The sequence below is a fragment of the Arvicola amphibius genome, chromosome X, assembly GCF_903992535.2.
Source record: "Arvicola amphibius chromosome X, mArvAmp1.2, whole genome shotgun sequence".
NCBI lineage: Eukaryota > Metazoa > Chordata > Mammalia > Rodentia > Cricetidae > Arvicola > Arvicola amphibius.
In genome coordinates, this window is record NC_052065.1 from 4,905,679 (window position 1) to 4,921,198 (window position 15,520).

The 15,520-nt window shown below is 35.8% G+C and overlaps 1 protein-coding gene across 4 annotated transcripts in view; it reads left to right on the forward strand.

The window, feature by feature from the left end:
* The window catches only part of Rps6ka3 (ribosomal protein S6 kinase A3), a 103,487-nt gene that overhangs the window by 28,994 nt on the left and 58,973 nt on the right, over positions 1 to 15,520 (forward strand). For all 4 annotated transcript variants that reach the window (XM_038316621.1, XM_038316618.1, XM_038316619.1 and 1 more), the window contains one exon: positions 22 to 78. In XM_038316621.1, the coding sequence (XP_038172549.1) occupies positions 22 to 78 (57 nt within the window). The remainder of the gene's footprint in view (positions 1 to 21; positions 79 to 15,520) is intronic.

The following is a 15,520-nucleotide window of genomic DNA, read 5'->3' on the forward strand; positions in this document are numbered from 1 at the left end:
TACTTGCTGTGCTTTTCACAGAATGGACAGCAAATTATGGATGAACCTATGGGAGAGGAGGAGATTAATCCACAAACTGTAAGTAAAATGTGTGTCATGAAGGACAGAGACAAACCGGATATAAAAGTATTAATTTTAAATTAAGCAAAGCAATCTTTTTACTATATAAGGCACTTGTTGATGCTTTCACATTAGTTTTACCAAAATATACTGATGTGTTTAATTATTTTTTAGCAATAAAACTTGGGGAATCAGATATCTCTGAATGATAAGAGAAGGGATGGAGAAGCGACCAGTGACCCCTATCTCTTTCATTCCTCCATTTAAAAGGGTCATCCATCTAAAAAGGCCAAGACCCTCTCTCAGCCGTACCTTACTACTACTTCTGTGTCTATCAGTCCTCAGGTCTCCAACACCTTTATGGTTAATTTTGGTCAGCTAGTAGCTAGCTCCTCCACCTTCTGATTCAGAACAAACTTTGTCAGTCTCGGAAGTGTCAGAGTGCAATCACAATATCACACAACAATATGCCAGTGTCACCTTTCTAAATACTGTTTAAGATTTGCATTAAAAGAATTACAAAGCTGGGTCTGGTGGCACAGGCCTATAATAAGACTTCAGAAAATTGAGGCAATAGAATCACATGCCTGATTCTAGCTAGATTAGTAATAAGTTCCAGGCCAGCATGAGCTACATAGACTCTGTCTCAGAGAGAGAGGGAGAAAGAATTAATTCATTTATATGCGCACACACATTAAGGTCATACTTTTCAAGAAACAATTAACATAGAAAGTGGATTATTGACCATTCACTTCCTTTTTAACTGTTGTTAAATATTGAATCCCCAGCACCTAGAATGTGTCACACATTAAGTACTCAGTATTAAGTATGTATAAATGTTAGTAAGTTTTTCCCGGTCAACCCAGGATAACTGTCCATTGTCAGCAGCTCAGCTATAATTTTGTTATTCTATACATATGACAGTTATTTTGCAACTTGCTCTTTTCACTGACATGTCTTGAACATTTTGTAACATAAACAGATGTTACCTCTTTTTTAAATAGTTACATCTTTTTACAATGGTTGCATGCTATTCTATTCTGTGTATATTTTACATTTAATGAAAAATGTCCACTATTTAGTTTTATAAACTTGCATTTCAGTAGACTACAGAAAAGGTTGCATTTGAACCAAGAGGTATGAACATTTAAATTTCAATAGACATTACTAAATAATGTTCCAAAACAGTTCCAAAACTGTTGATAAAGTTTCAGCGTATGAGAGTAACTGTTTGATAATTTCCTATCCCACTTTGGAATGTTATCAGAAAAAAGTCTTTATGAGCCACTTTAAATATTTAATACTTTCTCATTTTAGTTTGCATTTCATCTGATTATTAGATTAAATATCTAAATATTGTTGGTCTTCATGTTTTATGTTTAGCATAAACTTCTTTTGGATAATTTATATTCTTTTTGGTTTCTGTGTCTCTGAATATATTCTGAACATTAACCCTATGTCCGTTATTAATCTTCCAAACATTTTATACAGTTTTTTAAGACACTGATTTTATTCCTGCATTAAATATACACATAAGTTTTATTTTTAAATTAGCACACCTGGCTTCTGGATTCCATGTTCTGGCTAGAATACCTATCCCTCTTATTAAAACAAACTCTTATATTTTGACCTAGTGATTTTTTGATTTTTGTTGTGTTGGTAATTAGTTTTATATTTTTCTGTTTTTGCATTTAAATCTGTCATCCACTTGGTATTTTAATTTGTGGTACGATGTTTGTATTTTACTTTGCTTGGTAGTCTGTTGTCCTAAACCCTACTTATTTAATTAATAAAATCCATTCTTTACCCATTTAAGATACCTCTTTTATTATATTTAATTTGTCTTTTACATGCTATATAAGTTTTTGAGAGTTAGTGTAGCAAATTAGCACAAACTGCAATGCTTTAAAAAATAGAAATTGATTCTCTGAATTTGAGAAGTCAAAAGTTTGATGTCAAAGTTTCCACAATACTGCCTGTCCCTAGAAGCTCCAAGGTAGAATCCTTCCTTTCCTATTCTAGATTCTGGTGTGCCAGCAGTCCTATACATTGTCATGTACACATACCATTGCAATATCATTCTCAGCCACTATATGGTGTAATTGCTGTCTTTGTCTCTGTCCAAAATTCCCTCCTCATAAGAATTCTGGTCATTGGATTAGGAACTGCCTTATAAAGTATAACCTAATTTATATGGCTTTAGCAAAGATCCTAATTTAAAATATGGCTATATTCATACATAACAAGACTTGAACGCAAACATATCTGTTTGAAGGATACAATTTAACTACAATCCTCCCTGAGTATTTTGGTCTTATATAATTTTTCAACTATTGTGGTTTTTTTACCATATTTTTAGTACGTGCAAGGCAAGACCTCTTTTTTAAAAAATACAATATTATGCATTTAATTTTCCAATGATCTTACATTCAGTCTGTCAGTTACTCCTAAAAATGTATTTGGACTTTTTAATTAGAATTGTGCCAAATCTATAGGCTCACATGATAAAAAATTATTTTTAAAAAATTTAGTCTTCATATCTCAGCATATTCACTCATTTCAATATTCTTGTGTATCTTTTCTCAAATTTTATGGCTTCTTTTTTGGTTTGGTTTGGTTTTATTTTTTTGAGATGGGTTTCTTTATGTAGCCTTGACTGTCCTGGAACTAACTCTGTCGACCAGACTGGCCTCAAACTCATAGAGATCTGCCTGCCTCTGCCTACTAAGTGCTGAAATTAAAGGCATACACCACCATCACTTGGCAATTTATGAGTATTTTACAATTCATTTCACTGCTTTTATTTTTCCTCCTGAAGCTAGTCTGTAACTTACTATGTACCCTAATGGTCTCAAACTGGTAATTCTCTTGCCTCGGCTTCAAATGCTAAGATTAGAAGGCTACAACACCTCATTTCAATTTTTGTTACTGTAAATGGGATAGTTTTTGCTATGTCTTCCATAAAGTTACTGCTAATATGTGTGGATGTGTTTCTCTTCTTTGATAGAGGAGTGGTTTTGAGACAGGGTTAAATGTAGCCCAGGCTGTGGCTTCAATCTCTCTGGGTAGCTAAAAATATCCTTGAATTCCTTATCTTTTTGCCTTTACCTCCCAAGTGATGGAATTATAGGCATGTACCATCATGCCTGCCTAGTTACATGTTTCTATTGGCTTTTTAAAAACATGTTGCAAAAGTTAGTTTTTCAGAAGTCAAATACTTATGAATACTATATGAGTTATATAAGAATGAGTTTATTTTATTCTGCTTAAAGCCCTTCAAATAGTGTTTTTTTTTTGTTTTTGTTTTTTTTTCTTTTTTTTTGTTTTTTCGAGACAGGGTTTCTCTGCAGCTTTTTTAGAGCCTGTCCTGGAACTAGCTCTTGTAGATCAGGCTGGCCTCGAACTCACAGAGATCCGCCTGCCTCTGCCTCCCGAGTGCTGGGATTAAAGGCGTGCGCCACCACCGCCCGGCCCCTTCAAATAGTTTTGTGTTTCCTTTAAATAAGGGCTAAACTCTGCAATATGACCTGTAGTATCCTATATAATAATGAATAAGGCCTTTCCCCACTTGTCTTCACATCCTCTTTGGCCACACTACTCTGTCTTCTACTCAGAGACCACTCATTCAAATATGTCAGCTTCTCTTTTGCTTCTGCACTTTCACAGGTATATCTTCTCCTGTGCTTCTTAACTACCCATCCCCTTCTATTTAACCTAATCATCTCCAAGGTTCAGGTTTAGATATAATTTTAGCTGACACATCTTCCTGACACAACTAGCATTTTGAGTTAAGCATTTTGCTTTGTCCAGCCATAGTAGTCTGCATATCTTAATGCAAATACCACACCATATCCCTTTATTTATTTACTTGTCTGTATTCCCTGTTAAAGTGTAAACTTCATGAAATAGTGGCCAAATATGGCTTATTCATTGTTCTTTAGTATCTAATTGGTTTCTAGTAAGTATTTCTTAATTCCCTGTATGCAGAAACCCACACATAAAGCCTACTGCTGAGACTATCTTCAGATTTTGTCTAGATTCCCACTCCTCTCAAACCATTCAAGGTGTTTTATATCGTGGTCTATAGTGTATATTTTGGCATATAAACAGATAGAAAACTGATCAGTATTAGCATTTCACTTGTTTTCTTTGTGTAACAATTCTTTTAGAAGGAAAACCTCCACATTTTATAGTTTCTGTAGTCTAAAATGAAAGCATATGATGTCCTATGGCTTATACGTTTGCTTATGGCACTCCTAATACTTTGTCTAGGAGCTGCATTGTAGAGACAGTTTGGAAAAGTGTAGAAGTATATTACCAACAGTGTGGATAATCAGTCTAGTGAATATGGAATTAGGTTTAGTTATCAGGTACAAACAGTATTTCTCTGATATAATTAAATCCAAAAGACTATCCAGCTGATGAGGTGGCTCAATGGGTAAAATGTTTGCTGTGCTAGCATGAAGGCCTGAGTTTGGATCCCTGAAATGCACATAAAGTTCAGGTACATGGTGACACAAGCCAGTGACTCCAGCCCTGGGGGATGCAGAGACTGGTGGATTCTTGGTTAGGAGCTTGCTGGCCCAGAAGTCTAGCTGAAATAGTGAGCTTCTGGTTCAGTTAGAGACACTGTCTCAAAGACAAAGGTGAAACGCAATAAAGGAAGACATGCACTGTCAATCCTTGACGCACATCCATGGGCATACACACTTATTTATATGTATGTACTCACATACATACACCTCACACAAACACACAATAAATCTAAAAAGATTATCAAAATTTATATTAGCTTTATACTTGAAATTGTATTCACCTTTAAAATATGATTAAAAGGTTGCTTTTTGTCAGCTACTAATAATTTACATGGTGAAGGTTAAAATGCTGTATTAATCAATTACACTTTCTGTAGGCCAACAGTCTGGACACAGCTTAGCCTAATGTTTGTGTTTAAGAGACTCTCATAGACTGCTGTCAGGTTGCTGGCCCCAGATAAGAGTCTCATCTGAAATTTGACTAGGCAAGGAACTGTGAGATAATTTATGTATGAAGATTGTTAACTGGTAGGCATTTTCTAGGTTGATTAACCTGTTTCCCATGGTCTGGAATATAGAGTTATGATAAGCCAGTTTTCACCAGGACAATATAAAGGATGAATAAATATAAGAAAGAAGAAACCTGGGCCTTTTAATGACGTAGTGTTCTAATGACAGCTCTTCACCCTACACTACCTTCTTATTTGTGAACTGCTGTTTGATAAATGCACTTAACCTTATTTGAGTGAGTCCTTGTATTTTGGGGTCTTCTACTTACAGCAGCTTAGTTTGCATCCAAACCACTAGAATCATTGATGAGCTGAATTCTTCGTCTGTTAGATGCTATGTACTCTACTATATTGTAAGAGGTACAAAAGAGTCTAAGAGATACTTGTCATTTTAAAGGCAAATTAAAGCTGCCTTGATCCTCTTCTCCTAGGGGAAATTATCACCCAAAACAATTAGGTAAATAAGAAACAGAATTTTTTTAAATCAGAAGGCTTCTATAATTTGAATCATAAGACATATTATTGAAAGGCAGATGGAAGACTAACAGTAGAAAGTTCCAGAATCTAAGTGATTTTAGAGGGGATTCTCCAGCACGAAGCAAGCCTTGTTTACAGCCCTGGAACCACAAAAGAAATCAAGGCTGTGGGAAGTGGAGTTGTGGCATAGAGCTAAAAACATGGCAGCCTGCAATAATCATGCCTGCTGATTAGGCCCAAAATTTGTATGCTATTTAGTGCTTCTTTTAGATATAGGGTTGTTTAGGCTGACTTTGAACTCCTGTCTCATGCAATTCTCCTATCTCAGCCTCCTGAGTAGCTGGAACTAACTCCTGATATATAATGACCCACCTTATTCAAACTAATAAAAATTAAAGAAAGAGATGAAAGAAATAAAGGGAGAACACCATTAGAAACATACTTTTGCTTTTTTAAATCTCAAATCAGAATATAGCTATAACCAATGGATTGACACCTTTTAATTGCCATATTTTCTTTTATACTCATATAATAGTACTCATTTTCTTTTACTGAGTAGAATATGACAGCACCATTTTCCTCCAAGTAAGGAGAAGTCTTTGGATTAAAAAGTCCTAAGAAGACTATTAGTAGGAGAAAAACCAAAAAGGCCTGATCTCAAAAATAGTCATTTTTATGAAATGCCAAAACAACAGGAATAAAGGTAGCCCCCTTTTTTGTTTGTTTTGGTTTGGCCAGCCTCTATATAACTGGGATTATAGATATGTAACACTATGCCCTATTGCTAAGAACTTTCAAAAGAGATTTTAAAAGATCATATACAGGATTGGATATAACAATCCTATTACATGATAGAAGAGAAAGGACAATGTCTTTAAAATGCATACTGAAAATGCCAATATGCTTCTAGACATTACCTATTGGAGGAAGTTTCTAGAGAGTTGTTAATGAAGAAAAAGAGACATGGTACTCAGGACACAAGTATCCAGTACTACAATTCTGCTGAAGAAAGGACCTTCCCATCATAATAAATAAACCTTCAGAAAACTAGTTTATTCGGTAGGCTTAAAGAATACTGAATCCAGACTGAGACACATAGTTCCAGGAATGCTGCCTGCAGAGAGGATAGGGAAACCGCCAACGATATAAAACTGATGAATTCTCCAATAGGTCTGAGTGCTGAAAATTCACTTAAGAAGCTGTTGCAAGCCGGGCGGTGGTGGCACACGCCTTTAATCCCAGCACTCGGGAGGCAGAGGCAGGCGGATCTCTGTGAGTTCGAGACCAGCCTGGTCTACAAGAGTTAGTTCCAGGACAGGCTCCAAAGCTACAGAGAAACCCTGTCTCGAAAAACCAAAAAAAAAAAAAAAAAGAAGCTGTTGCAGAGCAGAAAGAATTTTAAATAGATACAAGGAAAGCAATTTTTAAGACAAAGCTGCCATAATAATAAGCTTAAGAAAAAACAAATACAGCTAGAGTACTAGGAAATTAACAATTTCTACATAGTCACAATAGTTATAAAGAATATATAATATTTATGGAAATTATTGTTATGATTGCTAAGTTATAAAATAGGATGTCTAATAATGTCAGAAATTGATAGCATTAGATGACATATCAGGGAAGCCAAACACAGCTCATACCCTTAATGTCAACACTGAAGCAGGAAGGTTGCCACAAGGTCAAAGTAAGCATGGGCTACATATGGAGTACCAGGCCAGCCTGAACTAGAGTTAAGACTGTGGCAAAAAAAAATCAGAGGGAATGATGAAAAAAGCTGAAAGAGTACCAAGAACTGCTGCTTTTTTGTTATAATCCTGGCAGCAATTTTTGACCCTTTCACCTTTAATAAGAAAAAATTAAGCAAGTTTTAAGTAGCTGTATCATGTAATTAGATTTTTTAAATGTAAGTTGTATAATTTATAAAATGAGTGTTTAAGACTAGGTATAGGATTTTTGTAAAGTAAATGTCATTTTGGTATGAAATTTTTTTCATGGGAAAATGGTGTAAACAAAACACAAGGGAGGGAAGGTGAGATGTAGATAGTTCAATCCATTTACCTAAGATGATACCCGTAAAGAAAAGCCTAAGTTCTCCTGAATATAAAACATGTCCACTCAGAACTTAATGTACAGAGTTAGTTTCAGTATCTTAAGTGTATCTTAAGCATACCATTCTATTTGTGATAAACCATTTCCTTTTGGCTGCATTTTTCTTTTCTTCACTGCTCATTAATTCCTCTCTTCTGTTTGGTTTTTTTTTTCTGTAGTCTGCCTCCCAGCCATGTCTTAAATTCACTTCTCTTCTATCTTCTCTAAGTTTTAATGCCGTTATTCTTCCTAAAGAGTCAATTCCTAACTGTCTTTACCCACCTAACATTCTTTATTTCCTTTGTGCATCTCATAACATTAAGAAAATTTGCCCAATTTAAAATAAATTGCCCAGCACCAGATCAAATGGTAGCATCTCCCTCCCCAGATATGTCAGTTTATCAAGTTCATATTTATGCATAATTAATTTATCTCACAACTTACTCTACCCAGTATCCTTTGTCTTCTCTGGTGATAAGAGTGGGTTACTTTTATCTTTCACTTCTGTGGGACATGGAAGAGAAACTATCTTTATAACAGAAGATAGAACATCCCCAAAATAAGATAACTTCCTAGACTTCAGACTTTCTGTCATTTCTCAGCTGGCCAGAGAACTCCATGGTCTTCATGATCCATGCTGAAGAATTGGCAAGTCTTTTTTTTAAAGGAAGGTTTTAACTTTAACATAGTAAAATTACATATAAAAAACAGTTATTAAGCAAGAATTGTAGTTACAACATTTAGTCCATTTATATTTGGTAAACTAAGGAAAATGCTCTATCATCTATCCTATCTGTGATTCTAGATTTTTGTATCTAATTTATCTTTTATCATAACTAAGGAAAACTATTACTATCTGTCTTCAACTCCATCAAGGACCCCAGAAGGATACAATATTACCTAAGTAAACAGGAAGTGCAATCAAGCAACTTCTAAAACTCTAGAATTGACTGAGACATCTCAGTGCCTGGGCAGTCACCCAAAGTTCTTCTGTAACTGTTAGGGCATTCATCTTCAGTCTGAATAGTATCTGCCCATAGTATCTGGCAGACTTTTCCATGAAGCAAGAAAACTGAAAGACTGTTTAGCCTATATTGGCAGTTTGTCAGTCTCTTTCTTCTGTGCCCTGCATAATGTTTGGCAGTTTCTTCCATGAAGCAGGAACTCCGAAGGACCATTCCATCTTTTGGAAAGTTCAGCAGTCACTTTTCTGTGGGTTTTGTGTGTCCAATTCATATATCATACCATTAAGCAGTCCAAGAGCAGTTTCTTGCCCAAATGACTAGCCTTGTCACATTGGAGGCAAATTCCATAACAAGTTACTTCAGTGCCCATTAACTGTCAAGATGATCTTAAAAGAATAATGTAAAGCAGTTTTCTGTTTAGTGGGAAATTGATTTTCTTAATAGTTCTTATAATACTATGCAAAGGTCCTTCTGAGGATTGAGAATCGAAGGAAAAAAGTAATGCCTAGCACTAAGAAAGAGGCTAGTAAATATTAATTTTCCTGTCTTACTCCTTCTAGAGGCTGCTCCTGTTTTCTCATATTGTTTTCCAGAGATGAAATGTGTTCCTAAGAAGTAGGGGGTAGCCAGTGTTTGTTTGTTTGTTTGTTTGTTTGTTTGTTTGTTTGTTTTTTGTTATTTTGCTGAAAGTAGGCCTGGCTTCAGGCAAAATTATGAAATGAGTTCACTTTCCCTTAATTTAGTCCTTTGACCATTCTATTCCATCTGCCATCCATTTGTCCATTTATAAATAAGAAATTAAGACAGAATTAAAAAAAAAAGAAAAAAGTGCCGGGCGGTGGTGGCGCACGCCTTTAATCCCAGCACTCGGGAGGCAGAGGCAGGCGGATCTCTGTGAGTTCGAGGCCAGCCTGGTCTACAAGAGCTAGTTCCAGGACAGGCTCTAAAAAAGCTGCAGAGAAACCCTGTCTCGAAAAACAAAACAAAAAAAAAGACAGAATTGTACTCTCTGCCAACCAGCTTCAAACTCCTGGGCTTGAGTTTTTTTCCTGATTCAGCCTGAGTCACTAGGACCAGAGCGTGCACCACTGCACCAACCTCCCTTCTGTCACGTATTTTCAGTTATCATAATGTATGAGTTACTTATAACATCACCTTTGTAAATTACATGTTGCTACAAAACAAAACGTTTATTAACCCAGTCTCCATAGCTTTTATATTATAACTATGCATATAATTATTAAGTGAAGAAATCTAGTTAAAACTATTACATCCAAAGTACTCTGAACTTTTTAAAGCATGGGCATGATGGCACAAGTCAAAAGTTCCACACCTGTACTGATATGACAGGTTATAGTAACAATGCAGACTCATGAAAAAGACTGGATAAAATTAGCTTCTGACTGTGTACATGAATATGCAACATACATGAACTCTATGTTTAGGCTTGGGTCCCATCCCCTAAATACCCCATTTATTAGGCGTTTGAAAATACTCTGAAGCTTTTTTTGCAATGGCTGGGATTGAACCCTGGACCTTGTACATTTCAGGTTTCTTTATGAAAGATACAGGTACGCAGGCAGTAAATAACCTGTTCTTTTCAGATTTCCAGACGCCACTGGGCCATTAGCAGTTAGCAGTAGTTCCTATCTTCCACTTTCACCATTATTTTAGCTACTGCTCATTCTGTAACCATGAGACTGCAATGATATGTATAATCTCCTTCAAGGAATTTCACTTGCTTATTTAGGCTCCCTCAATCTGCCTTAAAACTTGAATTTGAGCATCCCAAATAATACTCAAAACTATGAATTCAGCACGTCATTAGCAGTCATGGTTAAAGCACAAAACAAGCTACAGAAAGAATCTTGAACAAAGTAGATAATAGGCAATGAGCTACTCAGAATAGGAAAGTACAGTTGAGTGCTCATTTGTAGGAAAATGCATGGTGTGCTACAATAACACTTATTGACTAATTTTGTCAATTATTGTGTGTCATTCTAACTCATTGACTGAGAAGTGTAGTTCAGCACTCAGAGCTTGGGATAAAAATACACTAGTCGATCTAAATAAATGCCACTTAGGGAAAATACTTCTGAGATAAATAGGATTATAATTAGCATGTCATGGTAGCATTAAATAGGATATGTGTACACTAGGCAAACTTTCCAAGCTTATAAGGCTTCTCTTTACTGAGTTTTGGCATTCTTGCAGAGAATTTCTTGGTTTTATTTTGTTTTTACTTTCTAGAGATCCCTTTTTCTATTCCTTAAAACACCAGAACTTAAAACTACTTTCCCTTTTATCACAGCTCGCCACTGGTATGACTTGGCCCTGGTACAGTGTTCTTCTGATTTAAAGTTAGTTCTATGCTCTAGTGTGTTCATCACAAAATGGTATCCATTCTTTCAGGCTGAGTGATGTGTTCATATTTGGAAGAAAAACAAGTGACTTAACTGAGCAATATTCAAGTATGAATGGTTGACTGAGTCAAACTGAAATACTGATATATGAAAAGCTATAGCCCCTTTATCTAAATGTATATTTTAAGCTAACTATTTTATACAAGCATGACTAAGACCAAGAAAAGGCTATATAGACAAAAAGAAGGGTCATAGATTCATACCTGGGACATGGATGCTGCTTCCCCTTTCTTTCTTCTGGCCAATAGGACAAGTAGAACATATCATGCTTGTTTTCCATCTAGACAGGGCCTTAGAAGGAAGTCCCTACAGCACACCAGTAATCTACTACCATTTAGTTCAAGTCAATCATCTTTGTAAAACTTGTATCATGTCTCTGATTTCAAAGCCTTGGACCTTTAATATCTTATAGTCACAGTTATGGATAAATGTACACTGAAACTCTTGTGCTTTACAGAAAATCCTTAGATGCCAAACCCTTAAATAGCTGAAAAACTTAATATTACTATACAAAAATATATTCTAGAGAATTCAATTAAGAACATGATGGTTTTACAAATTCAATTGGGTTTTTTGTTTGTTTGTTTGGGAGTGTGTTTTAAGAAAGAGGTGGCATATATTTCAGACTAGCCTCAAATTTCCTATGTTGTGAAAGAACCTGGAACATCTTACTTTCCTGCTTCCACCTCCAGAAGTACTGTGATTACAGGTGTGTGCTACAATACCTGGTTTATGCTTGGCTGATGATCAGCCCCAAGGCTTCATGCATACTAAGCAAACACTCCACTAACTGCTACATCCCCAGTTACAGAAATGGTTTTGTTTGGTTTTCCAAAAGGATCCATCTGTTACAGAATCATGAAGATGGCTGATAATCAGTTTTAACTGTATTTATAGTTCTGCCTTGGACCATCTACTGAGCAGTCTTCCTTCAGAGTCTTAATTATCAGAAAGTTTAGCAACTTGAAGGTTTTGTTTATTTGTTTGTTTTTAACCTAAGTCAGCTACTGGTTCAGTGATTCTCAACCTGTGGGTCTCCACACCTCTTGGGGGATTGAACAACTCTTTCACAGGGGTCACATATCAGCTATCTTATATAGCATATATTTACATTATGGCTAATAATGCTATAAAAATTACAGTTATAAAGTAACAGTGAAGCAATTTTATGGTTGGGGGGTCACCACAACCACATGAGAAACAGTATTAAAGGGTTGCAGCATTAGGAAGGTTGAGAACTACTGCACTTATTAGTTCACATATATTCTCCATTGAATTGCTTTATTATGCTGCCACCAATATCCCATCATTTCCATATTCAAACTGTGTAGACGAGCAGCAGATTATTTAATGTTCCCTCTAAGCCTCGGCCCCTTTGTTTGTAGTTTAGATAATCTTACTTAAAAATGAGTTAAGTGGTTTGAATTATCTGAGATAATTCATGTAAACATTGCTGACTAAGTTATAGTACTATCTTAAATATTATTGTTACAGTTATACCTGCAAAACATCAACAAATGGTAGAATTGTAATAAAAGCAACTATATATTCACTTAACAAAGAAAAAAAGTAAACCAATAAAAAACAAGAGGGGGGAATTCAGTATAATTCAAAATCAGTGAAATAGAAAAGGGGTGTAAATGTACAACACTAGGAAAGCAAAATAGGGAAGGAGGAAGATTTGGGGTTATTTAAAAATAATTACATGAGTAAGGGTAAATGAATATATGAAACAAGGTCATGAGTTGAAAATTATTAAAGCTGGCCTGAGATGTAGGATATAGATGTAGTTCAGTACTTGCCTAGTATACAGAAACCCTAGATTCTATCACATCACATTAAACAGGTGTGGTGGTATAGCACTCTGCAAGTGAAGGAAAGAGAATTAAAAGTTCAAGGTCATCCTCAACTATATCCTGAGCTTAAAGGCTGGTCTGGCTACATGAAACCCCCTGTTGTTTTGTTTTGTTTGTTTTGTTTTGTTTTAAAAAGAGAGGGGCTGGAGAAATGGCTTAATGATTAAGAGCACTGGGAAGCCCTGAGTTCAATTCCTAGCCACATGGTGACTCATAACCATCTGTAATGAAATCTGATGCCCTCTTCTGGCCTGCAGGCATACATGCAGATAGAGTACTCTTTTTTTTTTTATTTTATTTTTTGGTTTTTCGAGTCAGGGTTTCTCTGCAGCTTTAGAGCCTGTCCTGGAACTAGCTCTTGTAGACCAGGCTGGTCTCGAACTCACAGAGATCCGCCTGCCTCTGCCTCCCGAGTGCTGGGATTAAAGGCGTGCGCCACCACCGCCCGGCTCAGATAGAGTACTCTTGCACATAAACAAATCTTTAAAAAGAAAAAAAAAAAACAGGGAAATTGTTAAAGCTTAGTGATGGACAGGATTTATTACTATAATAGTATTTATTTGCATTTCTGGGTATGCTTAAAAGAATACCAAATATAACTCTAAAGAAAAATGTAAGGCATATTATTTGTAAATGAATAGAAAAAAGCAATTAGATCATTAGTAAATAGGCATGTGTACAACACTACGGACATGCACACACACATTCAAAATCACAATTCAGACCACAAAGGTCTCTTATTAACATCTAATTTGTTTTATAAAATTAATGTCATGAAAATGAAAATTGGTACAGAAAATAGCATAATAATTTAACATATAAACACAAGTTTAAATATCCTAATAAAACATCTATACATTAAGTTCAAAATTACATTAAGACAATTAATTTCCCCCAAAATACAAGTATAGATCAGTATTAAGAAACCTATTTATAGCCGGGCGATGGTGGCGCACGCCTTTAATCCCAGCACTCGGGAGGCAGAGGCAGGCGGATCTCTGTGAGTTCGAGACCAGCCTGGTCTACAAGAGCTAGTTCCAGGACAGGCTCCAAAGCCACAGAGAAACCCTGTCTCGAAAAACCAAAAAAAAAAAAAAAGAAAGAAACCTATTTATAACTGGGCAAGGTGGTGCACACCTTTAATTCCAGCACTCAGAAGGCAGAGGAAGGCAGATCTCTGTGAGTTCGAGGCCAACCTGGTTTACAGAGTGAGTTCCAGGACAACCAAAAATACACAGAAGGAACCTTGTCTTGAAAAAAAAAGTAAAAAGAAACCTATTTATAAGTTATCAAATTATCAAATCAAGGAAGAAACACTGGGTTTATTATATAAATAGAAAATCAACACATAACATTGAAGATTTAAAGAAAAAATATATCATGGGTTTAAAACTAAATGTTTATGTCTACGTACTTTAGTGGTATATTCACAAAGTCAAGATCAAAATACCATTTGGTATAACCTTAAACTCTGTTAATGGAGAGATTCAGTTTTGTTCTATGATTGAGAGCCAGTGAAGAATTTTGGGTAGCTATTTTATTTTATGTTGTGTTTGTGTTTCTGGGCTATTGGGTTGTTGTTGTTGTTTTTTTCATAGCTAGGATATAGTGTGAAGCTATGGATAAGTAAAGTCTTTGTGTGTATCCACATTACTTTTTGAGATAGGGTGTCTCTCATTGTATAGCCCAGGCTGGCCTTGAACTCCAGATCCTCTAGCCTCTGACTTCCTAGTGTTGGAATTTTAAACTTGTGCCACCACACCTGGCTATGATTTGTGCTTTAGTGTTATTCTGCCTGGTGTTGTAAAGGCAAAGGACTGCACAGGGAAAAATGCAAATAGGAAAACAATACTCTTGATAATATACTACTACTTTGAAAAATTAGTTCTAAGTAAGTGTGAATGTGCATCACACTTAGAAAAAAGGTGGGGACATCACAATAGATGTGGGAGATCCTTTTGTATATGTATTGCTTTTACTGGTTAATGAATAAAGAGACTGTCTTGGCCTGTGATAGGGTAGAGTAGAGGTAGACGGGGAAAACTAAACTGAATGCTGGGAGAAAGAAGGCAGAGTCAGGAGAAGCCATGTAGCCCCATTGGAGACAAACACTGGAACTTTACCCAGTAAGCCACAGCTTCATGGCAATACACAAATTAATGGAGATGGGTTAATTTAAGATATTAACCAGAAACACGCTTAAGCTACTAGCCAAACGGTATTGCAGATAATATGGTTTCTGTGTGATTATTTTGGGGCTGAGCAGCTGGGAACAAACAACAAGTGGCCTCATACAACACACAATGTTGAAAATAAAATGCCCCAAGTAGATTTGTATTTTAGTACTGTTTGTATTCATTAGTAATGCATTTAAGGTTTTAATAATAGAAGTGGGGTCAGAGACTATACCTAATAATTCTGTCACCTATTTTTGTAAATGAAGTTTAATTGAAACACAGCCTCACCTATTCCTTTCACCTTGTATTGGTAAGATAGAAGGCATCTGTCCTACAAATCTGAAAATGTTTGCTACTGGCTCTTTACTGAAAACATGGTAATGTATTTAATGTGGTCCAAATGTATATGTGTATGTGTACAGAAACA